This window comes from Toxotes jaculatrix, chromosome 3 (assembly GCF_017976425.1).
Source record: "Toxotes jaculatrix isolate fToxJac2 chromosome 3, fToxJac2.pri, whole genome shotgun sequence".
Classification (NCBI taxonomy): Eukaryota; Metazoa; Chordata; class Actinopteri; family Toxotidae; genus Toxotes; species Toxotes jaculatrix.
Window position 1 is genome coordinate 24,037,245 of NC_054396.1, and position 19,290 is coordinate 24,056,534.

Here is a 19,290-nt window from a genome sequence, read left to right on the forward strand (position 1 = left end):
GTGGAAGCTAAGTTATTTAGACTTCTAGAGGAAACTTTGTGTTAGTTTCAGTTTCAGTTGGACTTTGGATGGAGTTGTTTTAATAAGGATGTGCTGCTCCTTCATCTGTTTACCTGTGTATGCGGCAGAAAAATCTTTGTACTCCAGGAGAAATCTACCTGGGGAAATCAGGTTTCTCTGATCCACGATCCGATAACCGAAACCAAGTTTCCTGTTTACATGACATTTAAGCAATGAGTTTTCTGGAGGAAGCCAACTGTGCCCCGGTTACTTAAGTGCATGTAAATGCAATGAATTATTTTATGGTTTTATTTGAGTTAAACGTCTCAACTTGGCAGGAAATTTGGTGCAGATATTCATGGTCCCCTCAGGATGAATTGCTGTCCTGTTATAATGTATTTGCATACATTTTTGTGCTTGTGTGTGTGTGTTTGTGTTTCATGTGAATGTTTTTTCTTATAGATTTGATATTTGGCGATAATATAAACAGAGCTGACTTATTTACATTTCCTAAATATAATCATTAAGTATCAGTTTGTCCTCAGATAAACAATTTTAGATTTTAGATTTCTCAATTGCTGGTCGTTTAAGAACAGTCTACACACAAACTGTGAGCACAATAGCCATTGTGCACGCAGATCTTAATGCTGCACTTAATACGTAACATTAAACAAAGAAGACCGTGTTGTTGCTCACAGAGACAGTGTCCTAAAACAGCATTCTGGTATTCAGTGTTTTGTGTGCAGAAAGGAAAATATCTCTCACACCCTCTGATGTTGTTAAGTGCTGGGCTGCTCCAAACCAATTTTGCATCAAAGAAGCAAGATGAAAAGAATTCAAGACGACAGTGATATAATTTTCCCCGAAATCTCATGCAGCAACGTTTTCTCTGCGCATGCAGCATTCTTGATTCGGCACAATTCAAACATGTTTCTCTATTCACAAAATGCCAATAAATATCACAGTGTTGTTCACAAATAAGCAGTTTGTAAACACTGCACTCTTTTTCCAGGCCTAACCTTTGGTTCATAATGAATAATACTTAAAGTACTAGTCATTTACTGATGGCCATTTTAATTTTTAATTACCTGTAAAACCTGTTTTGCATATTTTATATTACTTGATTGTAGGCTTAAAAAGAGCTTCTTTAGACAGCATAACATCATTTTTCAACATGGCCTCTTAATGTTTAACAACACTTAACAAAGGGCCCTAATATATGTGCCTGTCTGTGGTCTTTAGCTTTTCAGCTTTTTGTATGAGGGTATTTTTGAGGTGAAAGCTGGTTTACAGTTACTCTTGTTGTATGCCCCATGTTGGCAGTGTTGTACAAGAAAAATACATTTATGAAAGATACATACAGATGTGTGAAAACAAGAGATCTTGTAGCTGTCAGCCCAGATTTGGTTTCAGAAGTGAAAAAAATGACTGGAAATTATATTTTCTGCACCTATATGATCACTGTGCATTCATGTAAATATAGCAAATATCATATCATGAAACTGGTTATTGTGACATATTATGTAAATTACCACTTTACTAATGCACTAGCCCTAATTAAAATCATGTTTAGCTCCATCTATACATAATACTGTATGAACACAGTAATAATTAAAACCGAATCAGATGAAGGTATCAACATTTTTATCAGAGCTCCTCTTGTCTGGAAAACACCTCCATATTTTGTCTGGACAATTTTAATACGAATACATATACTCTTATCAACAGAAATGGCTTATGGAGGGTTAGTGACGGGTATGCAGACATTCACACATTTGCACATGGGAGTTGTCCAACACTGCTACAGTGCATCGCCACTGGGTCAGCTACACAAGCACTGAAATGGCTTAGTAATGCCACAACAGCATACATGCATATATTTTCTCCCTAATAGTGTCACTTGCCTGGCCTTCAGGGCTGAAAAATCTGGCGTCAGTGCCTCGATCAGGCGCGCACTGACAGTAGTTACAAAGTCAATTTGGCCCCCCACGGTCAGCCTGTCCCAGCTCCAATGGAGTCCTAAAACTGGGAAACTTTCTGTTATGAGCTGGATTCTTTCACCTTCAGGGTACTGCTGTACCGCACTTAATTTATTTATTTATCTTTTAATGCACACTGGCACATTAACTAGTGCCCTCAGCTAGAAACATCTCGACCATTCCTTACAGACACAATTCCACTCATTTCATATGGTTTAAACAATATGAGTAAAGTCAGATAATGACGAGACTTTAATTTGCCAGAGGCCTCGGGGCTCGCTACCGGAAGATTCTGATGTTCTCCTAAAGACGTGGCATATCAGCCACTCAGCCAGCCCAGTTTATTTTCATGTGCTAATTTGTGAAATGTAGTAAATATTCCAGTATTATGACTGAAGGCAAACTGTGGATGAGCATTGTATTTAAAGATAATTTGGATTAGCTAATGTGCAGAATAGATTTGCTGCAGCTTTATTTAAAATGGGTTGATTTAAATGTGCGCAGTGTCTGCTTAAATATTAGTTAAACTGGATGTCTACCTTATGAAGCCAGCACTGCTGTCTGGACATAATATTGTTATTACAACATCCCGTACTTCTAGGGAAAAAAAAAAAATTAAAATGTTTTTGCTGCACTTAAGATAATTTCTATTTTTCATTTATTTGCAAATTGGTTTATATGATTCCTGCAGATGGAGATTTATGGGCCTTATTCCAGCTTTACAGTAAGAGACAACTAAGCAACAGTACCTTTAAGAATAAGCCTCATTTGCATGCAGAGATAGATGTTCTGCTTCAACAATGAAAGACATGGAGATCTGACTATTTGATGCCTGCTTTATCTTTCAAGCCTTGTCAAGAATTCTGTGGAGAATTCACAGAAGAGCACACATATTGTTCATCTCCCAGTTCTATCATAAAAGAACACTTGATGGAGGAATACAGGCCAAACATAAAATGAATAACAGATGACTACCTGACATCTTCGTCCTATGGCAAACTACCTTAAAGAAAGGAGGTTCTTAAATCTTGAGAGACACATAAAGCAAAGAACCACAGTTTTTATCATGTTACTCGCTGTTTTAATGAAAGCTTTTGTCTTGTATAGTTGTCAAATGAACACAGTGATACTACACAAACCACCATATGGTATGTAAAAACACACCTCTTTCAGACTGCTCAGAGTCCTACACTGTTGTAGGTACTGCAGATTTACCTATGGCTGAGACAAGATAATGCAGGGTTTTGCTTTTTGTTTTTTTTGTTTTTTCAGGCTTGTACTGCAGCATGAAAATGACAGTAAAAGGCAAGACAAGAGGATCGCTGCCAGATCTTCGCAATCCCATTCATCATTCATGTCAGTGTACATCAGAGCTCTGGGTCCAAATTTGGTAATCCTGGATCTGGTTCCCTGGCCTGTGAGCAGACCTAGTCAAGCAAGACTACAGTTTCAAGTCTGCAGGTCAGCTCAGTGGGAGCTGTGTTAAAAGTGGGCTAATCCCGTGGACATGGTACTATACCTTGAGCACAGCACCGCAGTCTAATCTGAGTAGAGAGTGAAGAGCAGAGAATCATACAGAGGAAGAACCAGGCTAAGCTTGCACAGTCAGCCAAATTCATCGGCTGACACTTTCATGGATCGTGAGAAGAGATAATCATCCCATCATTCTATTATTTTGTAATTTCTACATTATTCCATTAAAGGTTATATCATTACTTCTGGTAGATAGCTTGTGGATTGAACCACACTCGGTCGAAATACATTTTTAATCATATCTCCTGCTCTATATTAATCATGACTCCTCTATAATTTTTTTTTTCTGTGAACTCTAACGTAGCAGACCTTTATGTCTTTTTTCTACAGTTTTATTTGACAGTAGGAAAAATCTTTTCATTTGCTTTACACTGCCATGATATTTGACTGAACAGAATCCCTATTCTTCAGACAGAGCTGCCACATCCTGTAGAAACAATTCAACTGCCAAAAAGCACTGTGTCTTTTCCTCTGCTGTCTGATGTGGGAGATGACACGTTCTGTAGCCTCTAAGCAGAAAAGCTTTTCACCGATGGGAAATTTCCTGACTACCACGAGGACAAGCAGCACCTGTTGGTGGAAACACTCGCTGCCTTATGGCTGTGTGCTGTGTGACTGATGCTGTTGTCAGTCGTGAACAGGTGGATATACTTTTTAAAATTCATGAAAACTCTGTTGAGCTGCAGCGAAGAACAGAGTGAGAGAAAGTGAATTAAACTGAGCATTTTTTTTTTTTTTTCGCTAGCCTTTAGACTTTGACCCATTCTGAATCATTTGTATATCTTGGCAGCCGGGCTACAATAATTGATGCCATTCATTACATGATTGAGGGGGGTGTTTTTCTGAGGTGAGTGGAGGGAGCCAGACCATTGCTGAGAGCAACTTACACTGTGATGATTGATAGGAGGCGAGCTGCATAAACGCAGGAGCATTGGTTGCCTAAATGCAAGTGAGTGTTACTCTCTTTGCCAGCTTAGGGCAAAGCCATTAATAAACCCTGCAAATGATGATAGCTGTTGTATTGATTCTAGTTTGCACCCTCTATTCCACTAGCCCCTCTTGCTCCAGTATTTTGCCTCAGTAAACACAGGCATTGAAACTGTTGACCCGGGCTGTCTCCGACATTGATCTCCTCGCTGATGTTGGGACGCCACATTCTCTTTGTTTGCGTGGTAGCTTAATCCATTGCTGATGGTACCAAATGGATCAATACTAGAGGAAAAATGGAAGTGTGAGATTAAAAATCATAGATTTGTCCCTGAAAAATGTGGCAATATCCCACCCCGCTCCTTTGCAACTGATTGACCTGCATACCACAGGAAACCAGGAAATGTACAGTATGTTATGTTCCAAAACAAAATCCCACAGGGAAATGGTACGCTCTGCACTGTGATCATAATATGGAGGCATGTTTGTTTTCTAATATAAAGTGTAAAGAAAGAACAGTTTCATTTTGATCCCTTCTTCCATCAGACAGACAAAAGAACAAATGAGTAGTGAAATTCCTGAGTTACTGTTGCTTGCTGACTCCTGGTTGATCAAACAGCTGTTTCTCTGCATTCTGCAAACATCTCTTTTTTTTTTAGCCTTCGAATTCAGTCCTGCTTTGTCTCACCCACACGGCTCTCTCTCCTGCGCCCTCTCCCTCTCTCTGTTTCAACTGACTGCTAAGCGCCTTGTCATTTGTAATGGAAATGGCACGCCCTGAGTCAAAGTGACATTATGTCAAAATTTTATCCTGTGATTCCTGCCAGGCTAAATCACTCTTGCTCTATTCCTCATTCAGAATTAAATTAGAAACACTCTTGCAGAGCCCCCGTAATTTCAAAAAGACGCCAGTGTAATGTCTCCAATAACACTTGAAATTCTGAATACTAGCCAATGTCTTTCACTCAAGTTTCACAGAGAAAGTTGCAAACTTCCATTCCTCTTTAGTGAGTTTGAAATCTTCTCGGGGAAATAGGGGGATTATGTTCAACTTTTAAATGGCAACAAACAAATGAAAGACTGTTTGTTTTCCTCCTTTCCAGTGAAATGGCTGTCTCTTCTTATACTTGCACAAAGGATAGACTTTTATAGCATTTTCCTCAGACTCCTGCTGTTTGTCTTGGAGACTGATGGGCAGTGTCACATTTTTTATGAAGCTGTGAAAGGTCTTTTTTTCTTTCTTAAAGTCTAACAGGTAAAAAACAAATAAAATGAGGAAAGCCAAAGGGAATATATTTAGTATGCCTGAATGCCCCGTTGGTCAGAAACGCAAACCATACAGTCCTGATTAAAAAAAACAAAAAACAAAACAAAACACATTAATCAGTATATTGCAGAATATAAATCCTAAAAAGTGTGTTCTTCTTTAAAGAAGGTATTTTTTCACCAAGTACTCGGAGGCAAACACCTACCCACAATACATTAATGCATGGTGGAAGTACTTCTTTTCAGCTGTCTTCAGAAAAGCTAATGGTTTTGGTGAGAAATAACAATAATTCTTCTGACATTCCCTTCAATCAACCCTTGATCTTGAGTCTAGCCCAGACATTTTCCTGATTTCATCAGAGCTAATGGGACAATTGGAATCCTATTTGTGTCTCACTGTGCAGCCTATTACCATATGGAAATTTTGCTCAAAAGCAACACTGTTTGTTTGTTTATTTATTTATTTATTTATTTGCAAAATCAAATTCAGTTTCCACCATCAAGGTTATTTCAGCATACAGTGTATAGAGATTGCTTGTCCCTGACAGTCAGTGGTTGGTTTTCCCATCACATAAGCCTCCAAAGCCCCTCCCCCACACCTGACAGCACTTCCCCTGTCTCTCTGACACAGGGGTGACTTTCCCATCAAGCATCTTGTTTAACGTTGGTTCACCAAGCCTTACCCAGAGTGCACCTTCAGGCACAGCCTCCAACTTCATGAAAAGGAGTACCTGACTTTTACCTGCTTGTACTGCTTTACCTCCCGCTACCAGTAAAGTTGTAGTGTCATCTAGTTTGCAGCAGTTCATGGTTGTCATGAAACACAAACGCCCAGTAAATAAAAAAATTAAATAAAAGTTGGCTAGCCGAATAACTGGCAAAAGAACTACTAACCACATGTACTTGCTGGCTAGTTAGCTTACTTGCTAACTTGTGCAGGCATTGCTACACTTTCTGAATTAATATTTAACGACAACTGCACTGCATTGTGGTATAGGGGACGGTAATGGGGACTCCAGGCTGAGTTCTATCCTATCCAATTGTTCAGAAAACAAATCAATCTAACCACTTTAAAACCTCTATGTCTGTGGAATTACTGTGTGCACTCAAGTGTTTTCATTTTTCAATTTTCATACACCAATAGCAGAGTGTGTCCAGCCCACACATTCCTGAGAAAAGGTCTAATCAAAATACCTACACCACTTGAACTTCCTGAAAAACTGCTTATTCGCGTAAAACAATATATTTTGTGACCTCATGCTGCACTTGTGCATTTAACTAAAAAATAAATTAACCGGTAATCTTTCAACAATCATGCCTTTCTGCACATAAATCAAACCATCTGTCTCTCCATAACAATTAGGCCACTGCTTTACGCTAAACACAGGAAACACATAGACTGAGGTTACATGAGAAGTTTGTGGGTTTTTAGCTAAAGCCACTGTCTTTGACAGTGATGAAGAGGATACAGAGTGAAGTTAGATGAGAAGCTGATTAAACAATATTATCTTCCACCTGCTCATTAGCAGGAACAATCTTGAAAGACACAATAGTTCTGAAGGGAAATATACTGATGGAAGTGTTTGAGGCTCTTTTTGGACTCTGTCATACAAAGCTCCATGCTGTGCAGTGCTATACTCTATACACAGCGTATAATAGAGCTTTCAAGCAAAGTCTGTTCAAATGCAGATACTGTACATGATAGAATGGTAAATGGATCTCATTTATATATTTCAAGAAGACTCAAAGCTCTTTTCGCTACAAATCACATTCACCCATTCACACAGTGCTTTTTATGAACATCACTATCTTGGCCAAGGACACTTTGACATGTGGAGAGGAGGAGCCAGGGATTGAACCACCGACCTTCTAACCCGACCCACTGTTTCTCCTGAACCACAGCCTCCCTGTATTACTCCCTTGTACTACGAAAAAATAACGATTCAGTCTGTATGTCAGGTCAGATGTCAAGACAGAGACGCAGTTAGTTAAAACAGAACTTTCATTAAATAATTCCCACTAGATTCTGCACTTTCAATAGTCCCTGTCCACCAAACTGTGCTCAGATGCACTTTGACTTCCCTTTGATTACTTTAGATTTGTGTGATTATATTCTCCTCATCTTTGCCTACGTTAAATCTTATTACTGTTGCTGCTGGAATGACCTAATTCCCCCAAAGGGATCAATAACTCTAACTCAATAATCAGATCTCAAGACTGATGCGGCTCTACTCTGCCACTGGCTACACAGGTTTAGTAATCCAGATGCCAAGTGTGTAAATTAGAAAGAGACTCCCACAAAAAGATCACAACTAAAATAAATTTTAAACAAAAAATTTGATAATATCAGCTAGATGTTTTTGACAGTGTGGACGGATAAAGTCACAAAACACATTATTCCTAGAGGGGTTCCAGATAGCAATTAACAGTATCCAGACCTCTCCCCGTTTTATCGCTGCCCAAATAGAAAAAGAAATTTCAGAAATTGAACAAAGTTCCTTGAAACATCATCAGCATGGGGCAAATGATCAAGTTTGGGGTCTGTTCCCAGAAAACATGTTCATCTGTCACTGTTTTTGTCTGTTACAGAGCTGGGTTGGTCGTTTGGCAAACAGAAAGTGATGCGCTTTATTTCCAAATGCTACAAGATTATTTTCAGAGGCAGTGGCCTTGCTTTGTATGGATTAATCCAACTAAGAATTAAGTATATTAGAAATAAAAAAAATAAAATAAAATAAAATAGCACAGCTAAAGATGCTGCCTTACATTTTTGTGCCATACATTTATATGGCACAAAAATCTTTTGAAGTAAGTCTTTTATATAAATGGGCAATGAATGAGTGAGTCATAGAGTGGAGCCACAAATTTTCACTGTCTAAAATCCACTTAAATAACTTGTTCTGTTATTTGCTGATTCTTGAGATGACATGAGAAGTTTAATGGTGTTATGTGAATCTGGTCAGAGGCTGCTGTATTAGACTTATGTAACTCAGTGGAGAAACAGGCATCCCAATTGTTCTGTGGATGTGCTCCTTGGAAATGTTACATCCACAGCTCTTCCCTTTAAAGACAAATACATTACACATCTTTTTGTGCGAAACAATGCCCACCACCACACTCCCTTCTGGGGGATCAGTGTCCTGTGATGAGCTGGGGGGGAGGGAAAACAAACAGGCTTTATCATAAACACATGAATGACGTGATTGAGCTGTTTTCCCCTCTAACAGTACAAACAATAAAGACCAAGAACGTTAACAGGTATTAAAAAAAAAAAAAAAAAGAAGAACACCAAAATATATCTGTTTCATTCTGTACTGTGTGTACACTCCCTGGCCAGTTTATCCTGCATAATACAACCACAGTAACAAACATATAGCTAACACATCTCTGACAGTGCCAATCAAAACTGAACATTATTATCTTTGCAAAAGAAGAATTCGTGGCTAAGCTGTTGCATTAGATTTTACTTGGTTAGTTTTTACTCTATTAATGTGAACCTTCTCTCTCGTTCACTGTAAAGTCAGTCAAGAGATTCTCTTTAAATTAAATACTGTGTAATTATGCAGCAATGACTGACAAGTCAAACATGGTTAACTCCTGTATTTATTCAATTAATGTTTAAATTATCATTTGTAATTTTAATATTCACTGTTGCAAGTCTTTTCAAGCACTGCAGTATTGTATGCTACTTCAAGATGTCATGTTCTCTAACAAGTTGTCATCGAATCTTTGTAGTATTCAATAATACAGTATGTGAGCCAAACCGAAAGATAAGAATATGAAGCCGTTTAGAAACTGCTTAGTGGAAGCTAAGAACATCTTATCCTTCTGACACAAGAGATATTGATATGTTCCAGTGAAGAGGAGCTGTATGGATTAGTTGCAGAACTGTAATCCAGATTAGTTGCATGAGCTGTCCAATTTATATTATTGCTTTATGTCTTATGAGAAACTCTTTCTCTTCTTAACAGTTGGGAAAGATAAAGGCAGAGTTAAGAATCTTTGTTGCACAACTCAATTAAGTTTGTTGCATCAGTTCCTATTTCGCAGATGTGTTTAATTTATTGCTTTTTATAATGCTTAAAGTCGCTATTCTGGTTGTTGGATACAATCTGATGACTGGTAAATGTCATCTGGGCTCCATGTTTTTTTTTTACAACACAGCAGCTTCTTGATAGGAAGCACATTTGGTGTTGATCTCTTTTAGTCAGTATCCTCTTTTTTTTATTATTATTATTTTCCATGTAATTATTCATATACTGTATTAGCTTTGCAGCCACTAACCTTATCTGTACCAATTCACATTGCTTTTTGTGGCCAATTTGTGCAGCATCCCCGGGTACTTCAGGATAAATTAAACTGCCGCATCCCCCGTAACCTCCCCCACACCCTAATCCACTGCTTTGGTTTTCTGCTCTCTTGACTGGATCAGTGACACAGCTTCTCTAATTTTCTTCTTCATTTGAATATTTGCTAATGTACATTTATATTACACAGTACATTCTCATGTGTTTTTATCCATATGTCTTTCTACAGGGGATATCAAGATCAAGATTCAAGCAGCAGCACTTACTTAAGAAAATTGGCATTTACTATATCTCTGCATAAAGAAAGATACATAACCATTATGTCATTGACAGGAAGCCCTCAAGAGAGACAGAGAGAGGGAGCGAGAGAGAAGATGAGTGATGGTTATTCAGCCATTCGCCGTGCCCAATTAAGCAAAGACAAGTAATTGTTTAAACAAATTGCAACAGGACATATCTGAGGCACTCAGGGGTCATTTGCGTGATGTCAAATAATAAATAAAGGCATAACTGGCTGACACGCCACCCAGGGGTGTGAACCAGAGATTAAAAGGCCATATGGATAGAAGCAGGAACATCGCCGAGTGTGCTGTGATCTCCTCCCTGGGTGACTGCGGCCTTTTAGAATACAGATGTTCAAATGTGTCCCTGTTGCTCTGACTGGAGCCATGCTTTTCTCTAATCCAATCACCACAGCCTCCTACTTCATCCACTGATTTACCTTGCAACTAATATGGCTATTTTTAAAGTACAAGTCTGGTAACATTCTACATTTATCACATGAAAACACCAAAATCAACATAGAATTGAACCTACATGCAAGTATTGTCTGTGTGTCCAACACCTAATGTGTCTTATTCCTCTGTGCCACAGAACTCCACTGTGATCCAAAAACACATCAGTGAGCCACAATGTTCCACTGGATGATATATTCCTTCATTTTCACGAACATGTGCCCTCTGGTTTATTTCAAGTCCGACCCGCATACACTGTCTTGCCGCCGTAAATTCAGCTGTATGCAAAGTCTAGCCACATATTTGTCCATATTTGGTTGATTCTTGAAGTACAGCCCCTGGAGCAAGCAGACGTTAAAAATTAGCCTTTCTTCAAATGTTGATGTACTGTTACTTTTTATTTCATGAGCTTGGAAAATAGAAAAATACAAATGAAATAACTGTGAATTGTATAAAAGTCATTGGCCCAGAGGTGCACAAACTTTTACAATGAGCATTAATCCACAGCTGAAAATAAGCCACAAATACTATTCGCTCCTGTTAGAGTAAAATATGTTTAAAACAATGGTGCCCTGCTGTTTTAGTAAATAATAAGATTTTTTTTTCTGTAAATTGAAGTATCCACAGACAGACTAGGGAAACTATAATGTACTAAGAGGTGAACACGTTGGTAGATTTGATCTTTTCGTTGGATTTGATTACTTCACCGGCCTTATTCTTTAAATAAATTATTCAAAGAAACAACTTCTGATGAACCAACAGAACTTTGTTTTTAAGAATCGGTTAATAAAGCGTAATTAGGCTCTACCATCTTCTGTTGCAGCTCATATTTTACTTTCTGTTGCCGGGAATAACCTCAACCCAGTCTAATATTGTCTGTTCTCTGCATCTACAAATAAATCACCCAGGAGCAATGCAGAGTTGTTTGTGTTCCCCTTTTCTCCTTCCTCTTCTTCTTCATTTTACATTCCTCACATGTGCTTATTCATCCCAGCTCTGTGGCTAATGCTTGTAATCCTCCTCATCAAACAGGGACGGCAGTTACTCCATTAGCAGGGTTTCTCATGTTGATGTCAGGCAGGCCATTGGTTTGCAAGGGAATCTCGTTAGGGTTCTTATTGACATTGTGTTTCATTAACTTGATTAATGACATCTATTGGGCCATGCTCCCCAGTAATCAACATCTCTGCAGAGAAGGGCTGTCTGCAGCCGAAGATGAGACTCTCCGGGCTTCTTCTGCCCAGTGGTCCACACTTGACTGGCCTCGCTGTCTCCTGTTTGTTTCATAAAGGCGGCACTCAGAAAGAATCTTATATTCATAAATACCAAAGTAGTAGTCAGTAAGCGACCATGAAGTGGACCCCAGATGACCATTACGAATTTTCCATTTCCGAAACTGTGCGTGTTTCAGAAAACTGGCTCTTTGAAATTAAAGAAATAAAGCATTCTGTGTCCATTTGAGACAGGAATACATCACTTAACATGACCCTACCAAATTATTTGGTGAAATAGGTTCTTACAAGGCTCATGTCCTGCTGTTTGCTTTACTTTCCTCACTATTTAGATATAATTACAAGACACTCATCAGCAGGAGAAAGCTTTCGCTAAAGAAATCCTTTATCCTTCTCTCTAATTCAAATATACTGGTAGCATAAGTTTTGAGGTAACATTTGAAGGACAACAGATACTTTTTCACACATCTGATGTTTTCTGAAATAGTTTTTTTACAAAACAAAGTGATTTCTTTCTCTGTTTCTGTGTATCCTACATCTGCACTTATATCTCTCCCTTCGGAGGGGGGGGGGGTCACATCCTGGGTCAGCGAATGCGAGATGAGAAGCTGCTCACCTCAAATACCCCGAGAAGAGGAACAATGAAGGCCACTGACTCACTCACAGCTCTAGGCGCTGTTTGCCAAGGAAGAAAGATACAAAAGGAGAGATAAAAAAAAAACCCCACCTGGAATTCATATTTACCTTTCATCATCTGCTTTTTACCTACATTGTACTCATTTATATTTGCGAGCTCTCTTAAGGGAGAGAGGGGAAAGCTGTGCTGGTGTAACTCTAAGCAGGTGGTTGCTGGGCTGCCATGGTTGTTACTGTGGGAGCTGACTCGCATAATTCGCCTTTTCGGATTATTTTCTTGGTGCATTCAGCTCAAAACAATGAAATCCGGCAAAGTAAGAGCAGAAGTGCAGCGTCAAATGAATAGTGTATATGTAATACAATATATCAACATAAAATCTTTCCACCATCAAGGGATTTGCTGGCTTAATACTGTAATGGAGAGCATTTCAATTAAGAGATCAAACTAAATGCTAATCACTTGGCAGGAAAATATCTAATGACTAATATATGTTGATTTTTCAGAGCCAATTACTTTGATTTGATTTGATAAGATATGTGTATAAAGTCTAGAAACTGAAATGGGCTTAAAATGTGTTTACTCAGAGGACTGAGGACTGAATTTGTGGTTAAAACCTTGACCTATATCTGCAGTCTGTTCTATGACTAAAATATTTTAAACTGTTAAATGTTGTTTACATAAATACATTTGTGGCTTGGACTGTGTTCAAGCATTACTTTTTCGTCAATGTTGGTTTCCAAGTGACGTGCACATAACTCTGTTTCTTTTTTTTTCTTTGTCAGACAGCAAAGATGTTCCAGGATTTGGAAACTAGACAAAAACTTATTTTAAGCAACATAAGCTCCTCGTGGATTCGTGGTTCTGCCTTGGAGCTCAACTGTGTCCAAAGATTTGATGGATGGATAGATGGAGGATTGTCATTTGAAACTGTTATAGAGAGATTTATGTCACATTATTATGTGGCAGTGAATAAAAAATAAAAACAATGACAATGATAACAGTAATAAAGTGAGACGTCCATCCTCCCCTGTCTGAGAAAGACTACTCGTCTGGCCAAGAGTGAAGGGTCAGGGCATCACACTTTTTGAATGTGTCACAGATGGGGGTGATATCAGGGTATTGAAGTGTGAGGATGGACTTCCATTGGTCAGCAGATAACATACGCCCCAAATCATGTTCCCAGGCTGTTTTAATCCTGTCCAGAGGCAGACATGTCAGCATGGAGATTTTCCTGCACAATGCTGACAGTGCGTCTTCAGATAGTGGGTCAAAAGAAAGAAGTGTGTCAAAAGGGTTAGTGTCGGCTTCTTCAGGAATGCACGATAGATCAGAGCACACAGTGTCTGACCTGTAAATATAAAAAGAAATGTGGTTTGAGGAGGTCGTGTTTATCCGTATGTTAGCAACCCAGTTATGGTGGCGGATATGAGGTAGCCCCATGCCCCTGTCTCTCTGGAGTCTCTCAAGTCAGATCGTGCTTGTTCACTGTTTATTTTGCCATATATATGAGGAGACGACTGAGTCTAGTGAAACATGGAATGATTTTGGGACGAACACTGGTATACATATGCAAATTTGGGGAGTATTTAAATTTTTGGAGAATTTAGAATTTGTGTGAGAGGGGACCTCTGCAGTAGCAACGAGTTGACCTGATTTAGTAGGGACATGAAATTTTCATGAAAATATTTTTTAAATTTCAGTGTTAGTGCCACTCCCAAGTAAGCAAATTCTCTTCCTTTACTTTTAAATGGTATGTCACTGTAGTCTAAGTGTAAGAATTTTTGTTTTCTCAAACTCTGTGTGTGACATTGTCAAATTAAAACCATCCTCTGCAACATGACCACATGGAATCAGTCTTTATCTAGAGTCCAAACCTAGAAACAATTTGCAGACACACGCATTCCCTGATTTTTCAACCCTGATAAAACCCCTAACATGCTTTACCCAGCATGACTTATTTTCCCTCCCTCAGCTGTCCCTGACTTGTGCCCAGGCGATTAAGTGTTCAGAGAGTGACAGACATAATTGATGAGCAACCGCAGCCAAGTTGGTCTCATTCTGTCCAGGCACAGTGCAAGCCGGAGACATGAGCAGGACACCTTAAAGTCTCATCCTTTTAATTACACTTGTACTTAGTCAACCAAAACACTCATACTCCCAGGGAACTCCTTCAGTAGAGCAATTTGTTGGATGGGAGCAAAGGCAAAGGGAGGAGGATCCAAAGATTCGCACAGTGGGCAAAATAAAAAAAATCTTGTTGCACAGAATATTTATGGCAGAAATTATGCTTCTCAAAGTCAGCCTCTTTTACTTCTCCGTACTACAACATTTTGACTGAACTTGTATATTTAGCCTCAATCTTTTTTTTTTCTCAACAGACTGAAGTCTGTAAGATCGCTGGGTTAGTCTTGGGGTTACAGGGATACGTGATTTAAAAATAAAACCACAATCTCGGGTTTAATCCTGAAGCCTAATTTACGGTTTCAACATAAGCGAAAGGAGTGTAGTGATATAAATACCTCAAAACAAACTCAGAAACCTAATATACAGTCAAAACCATTACAATACTGAGTCAGTGATTACATAGCTTCAAAGAAAGAAAAAAAAAAGTATTTGCACATGTTGCAGTACTGTGGCTGAACAGGTCCAGTGTAGAGACTGGACAAAAATGGAGAACTACAGCTTCTGCTGATGTGCTGCTTTCACTGCACAGCCAGAGTCGACCAGACGTAACAGTTTTTTGATTTTGTAAATTACATGTACAGTCAATTTACTACACTATAAAATGAACCTGGTCTCATTCTGTTCTTTACAACAGAAGTTATTTTGCTTTTTACTGAGAAAATCCAGTAATTGTCTATGGACCCCAAAAAACTAGTGTGAATAAAAGCTGTTCCTGGCCAGCATAGTACAGAATATAGAACAGAATGAGTTGCATATGTATCTATGGTTCTATGAATTCTGGATGGCCGTCAGATGTTTTATCTAGACATTAAAACGACTGAAAGTTGAAATGCATTGGTTTGCACAGGGAGAGAGATCAAGGAGCATTGCAGCAACGATCTGACAGAGCTATAAGCGGTGTGGGAGTATCAAAGGTCACGGGGTACCAGAGGGGAGGGGCGGTGCGTGTCAGGGTTTGAATCTATTTTTTGAATTGGTGAAAGGGCATGTTCAAGCTAAAATGGGGTGTTTATTTGCTCTTTAAAGTTAATCCTCAGTGGGTTCAGCAGTACCGACAGCCCCTTCACATTTCACACAAGTCCTCTGATTCTGTACTGAGATTCTTGGGATTTAAAGCCCTTCATATCATAACTGCATGTGTAGCTGTAACAGACAGACACCCTGTGCTGTTTTAAGGCATCTGAATGCTCTGCAATGTTACATATTAAAGTTTCCCTTCAATTTCTGGCTGTTTGTATGTTCTGGGATCAAATCTCTCATTCGACCTCATTAATCGATCTTTGCTTGCATGTCTCCGAACTTCACCGATTTTCTACTGTGCAGTACGTTCGCATGGATAACATCTTCCCACGCCCCGGCGGTAATGATATATGAGGCCAAGAGTACTCACCATCCTCCCGAGACTTCTGAATGAAAGCATCGACGCCGCTCTCTCCGTAGTTTCCTTCAGAGGCCACGGTGGAAACGTAGTTCCAGCGCATGGCCTTGACAATGTCAACCATGGCCTGGGCCTGGTAGGTGTCTGGAGGCACCACGCGGGAGAAGAAGTCGTAGCGGGTGTTGTCGCTGAGCTCTGGTGCTGTGGAAGCGTAGCTCACCTGGGGTATCTGCAAAAGAAAGAATATTGATAACATTATGAGCTTCTAGTAGCTCCAAGTAGTAGGAAGGGAGTGAAGAATATAGACACAAGGCAAGGCATTTTTGTTAGACCCTTTAACAACAAGGCAATCCAAAGTGCTTTACATAAGACATAAAAGGCATTAAGATATAAAAGAAACACAAGGCAATACAAAAAGACACAAATAAATAGGATTTAAAAAGACTAAAACAAAAGAGAGGATAAACAAGATATATTAAACAGAAGAATACAAATTACAGTGCAGCCACTGTGTAGTGCAAGATATGAATAAATAGTCCCAAACTTAATTTAAAAAAAGGCTGTGGCAGACAGGAACATCTTAAGCCTTGATTTAAACAAACTGGAGCTCAAGCAAACCTCATTTTTCCAGATACATGGAGAATAAAAACTGAATGCTGCTCTGAGAGATCTGGATGGTTCATAATGTAGCAGTGTATCAGAAATGCATGAGCCATTCAGTGCTTTGCAGACCAACAGTATTATTTTATAGTCCGTTCTTTGACAAAAATGAGGCCAGTGTAGAGATCTGAGAACTGGAGTAACGTGATCTACTTTCCTGGCTTTAGTGAGGACGCTTTGAATAAGCTGCTGCTGCCTGATCGATTTTTCAGAGAGACCGCGAAAGAAACTGTAGTTTAGCCTGATGAGGTTAAACACATTGACAAGCTGTTCTAAGTGCTGATGAATCTCCTCTTATTCATGATATATTCCTGGGATAACAGTCGACTGACTTTGCAATAATCTTAATTTTGGTCATTAAAATTTTGCACCGACTTCAAGACTGCACCAAGATGTCTGGCTGATTTTCTTGTGGTCTTTCATGTTTGACTTCAACGTGACTTTTAACTTGTTCTTCTTTGGCTCGAAAAAAAAAAAATTATTTCTGTTTCATCTTTGACAAGGGAATAAGCATGAGACAAGTAAAAATTTTAACCAGATTTTCAAAGAAAGGTCTGGTGGCATCCAACAAGCTGCCTTGTTTTTGAGACTTAAAACAGAGCTACTGATCCTGAACCCCCGCTGAGCCTTTTAACGCCCAGCCTCAGTGCTCCCCTGTGCTGCGGCAGGCTGGCCAGTCCACAAGCTGAGATGATGAGCATGTCAGACTCATGAGCAGGGATCACTTGCTAAACATATACGTGTTTCTGAGCATCTTAGCATATAGCATGTTTTACCCACTACAACATGCTTGCTAAGCTGTTGTCTCTTACTTAGATAGAAATAAATGTAGTCAAGCTTTATAAATGCGAGAAGTTGCATCATGGCCGGCTTCTGCTACTCCCACTGCTCCAAAGATTTTACTAATGGATGTTACAAAGAACGAAAAGTATTACATAAGAAACTTATGTAAAATGGAAAAATAAATAGGTAAAGCACGAAGCCTTTCTTTTAGATCATTTTCTGGTGGTTGTCGTTCTGTTTCTCAACACAGGTGACTATTTTCAGGGATTGCACCGTGTCGCTTTCTGTAATAGGTAAAACTGTGTATGTGCAAATGGAATGTTTCATTTCAATGGCACACTGATTCACCAAACAGAAGGCAGGGGTGTTTCCTGGTAATCATACACAGTGCGCCTTTTTGACGAGGATCTGTCGTCATGTTTTTGAGTCTCTAAACAAAATGAGGGGAGGGTGCACTCGGTGAAACATGATCCTAATGAAAAACAGCCCTGTTTTCCCTCTAGATGCCTCTTTGCCACATGCAGCATTTCATTATCACAGACAGCAGACCTGTAGGCTGGGACACACACACACACGCACGCACGCACACACACACACAAATAACCCCCGATATTAAACATCTGACTACAAGGAAACCTCCTCCCACCAAGAGGAACAACGCTGTGGCTCTGCTCACTTATTTATTTATATTTAAAAATATATAAATGAAATCTGGACTGACTTAAACCTTGGCCGGTCCTTGACAACAAACTACCTGTGATACAGTAACTACAAGGCAAGGTTAGAAAAGAAAAATGGAAAAAAAAAAAAAACACACACACACACACAGAAAGGTGGTTAGTTGGAAGGGATCTTATAAATTATCCAGAAAACACTAATGAGTCTGCATAAACCAGTCGTGTGTAGGTGTGTTAGCTGTTTGTGTGCTAAGGCACCACTAAAATCTCTAAAATGATTCACCATTGCTGGCAGGGGTCAGTAATGGCAGACAGTCGTGTATAAATGCCTAAATGGCCAGGTACCAGACTATTCACAGGTGTTTGCACTTACTAAAGACTACCACAGATATAATACTAGGCATAGTCAAAATTCATAGACCTACATCCTTTCAGTGTGTGAGGGTTAATATTTGTAAAAAAATCTATCACCGTTGTTAAAACCAGGTGTAAAATCTTTTTACTTAATGAAACACAAAGGGGAGAGTGTAAAAAATATTCCATCTACTATGATTAAATCTGCATGTCAAAACTTTCACAAAAGTCAGTAATCTGCAACAGTAGTTCTGTTCTTGTAAGTTCTGTTATATGCATCACTCTTTTGTTAGAAGCTTTTAATAGTTTGTTTTATTTTGTGTAGTTTGGACTTTCAGGGTTATGTCTGAGTCTACACTTCTAGCCGCTATGTCAACTTGGAGGGTGGGGGCGTCTCTAGTATATTAATTTGCCGTGTGCATTATTACTTATGTATTTTCTTCAATATTTCTTACCTCCTATCAAAATGAGAAATATTTTATTCACTCACTCGCCTGCCTGGTTAGAGTCAGCTCACCTCACCTGCAGAGCAGCCGTTCCACTCTTAACTCCTCCGCCTGCGTTTGTCTTGTGTTTGATCTGTTGGCCTAATTTTGTGTCTCGGTATGTCCATGTTTCATCTAATCTGTCAGCGGGTCC

At 39.2% G+C, this 19,290-nt stretch overlaps 1 protein-coding gene across 1 annotated transcript in view; it reads right to left on the reverse strand.

Moving 5' to 3' along the window:
• The window catches only part of LOC121179767 (metabotropic glutamate receptor 4-like), a 114,676-nt gene that overhangs the window by 48,874 nt on the left and 46,512 nt on the right, over positions 1-19,290 (reverse strand). The window contains exon 2 of the mRNA XM_041034788.1: positions 16,190-16,406. Within this exon, the coding sequence (XP_040890722.1) occupies positions 16,190-16,406 (217 nt within the window). The remainder of the gene's footprint in view (positions 1-16,189; positions 16,407-19,290) is intronic.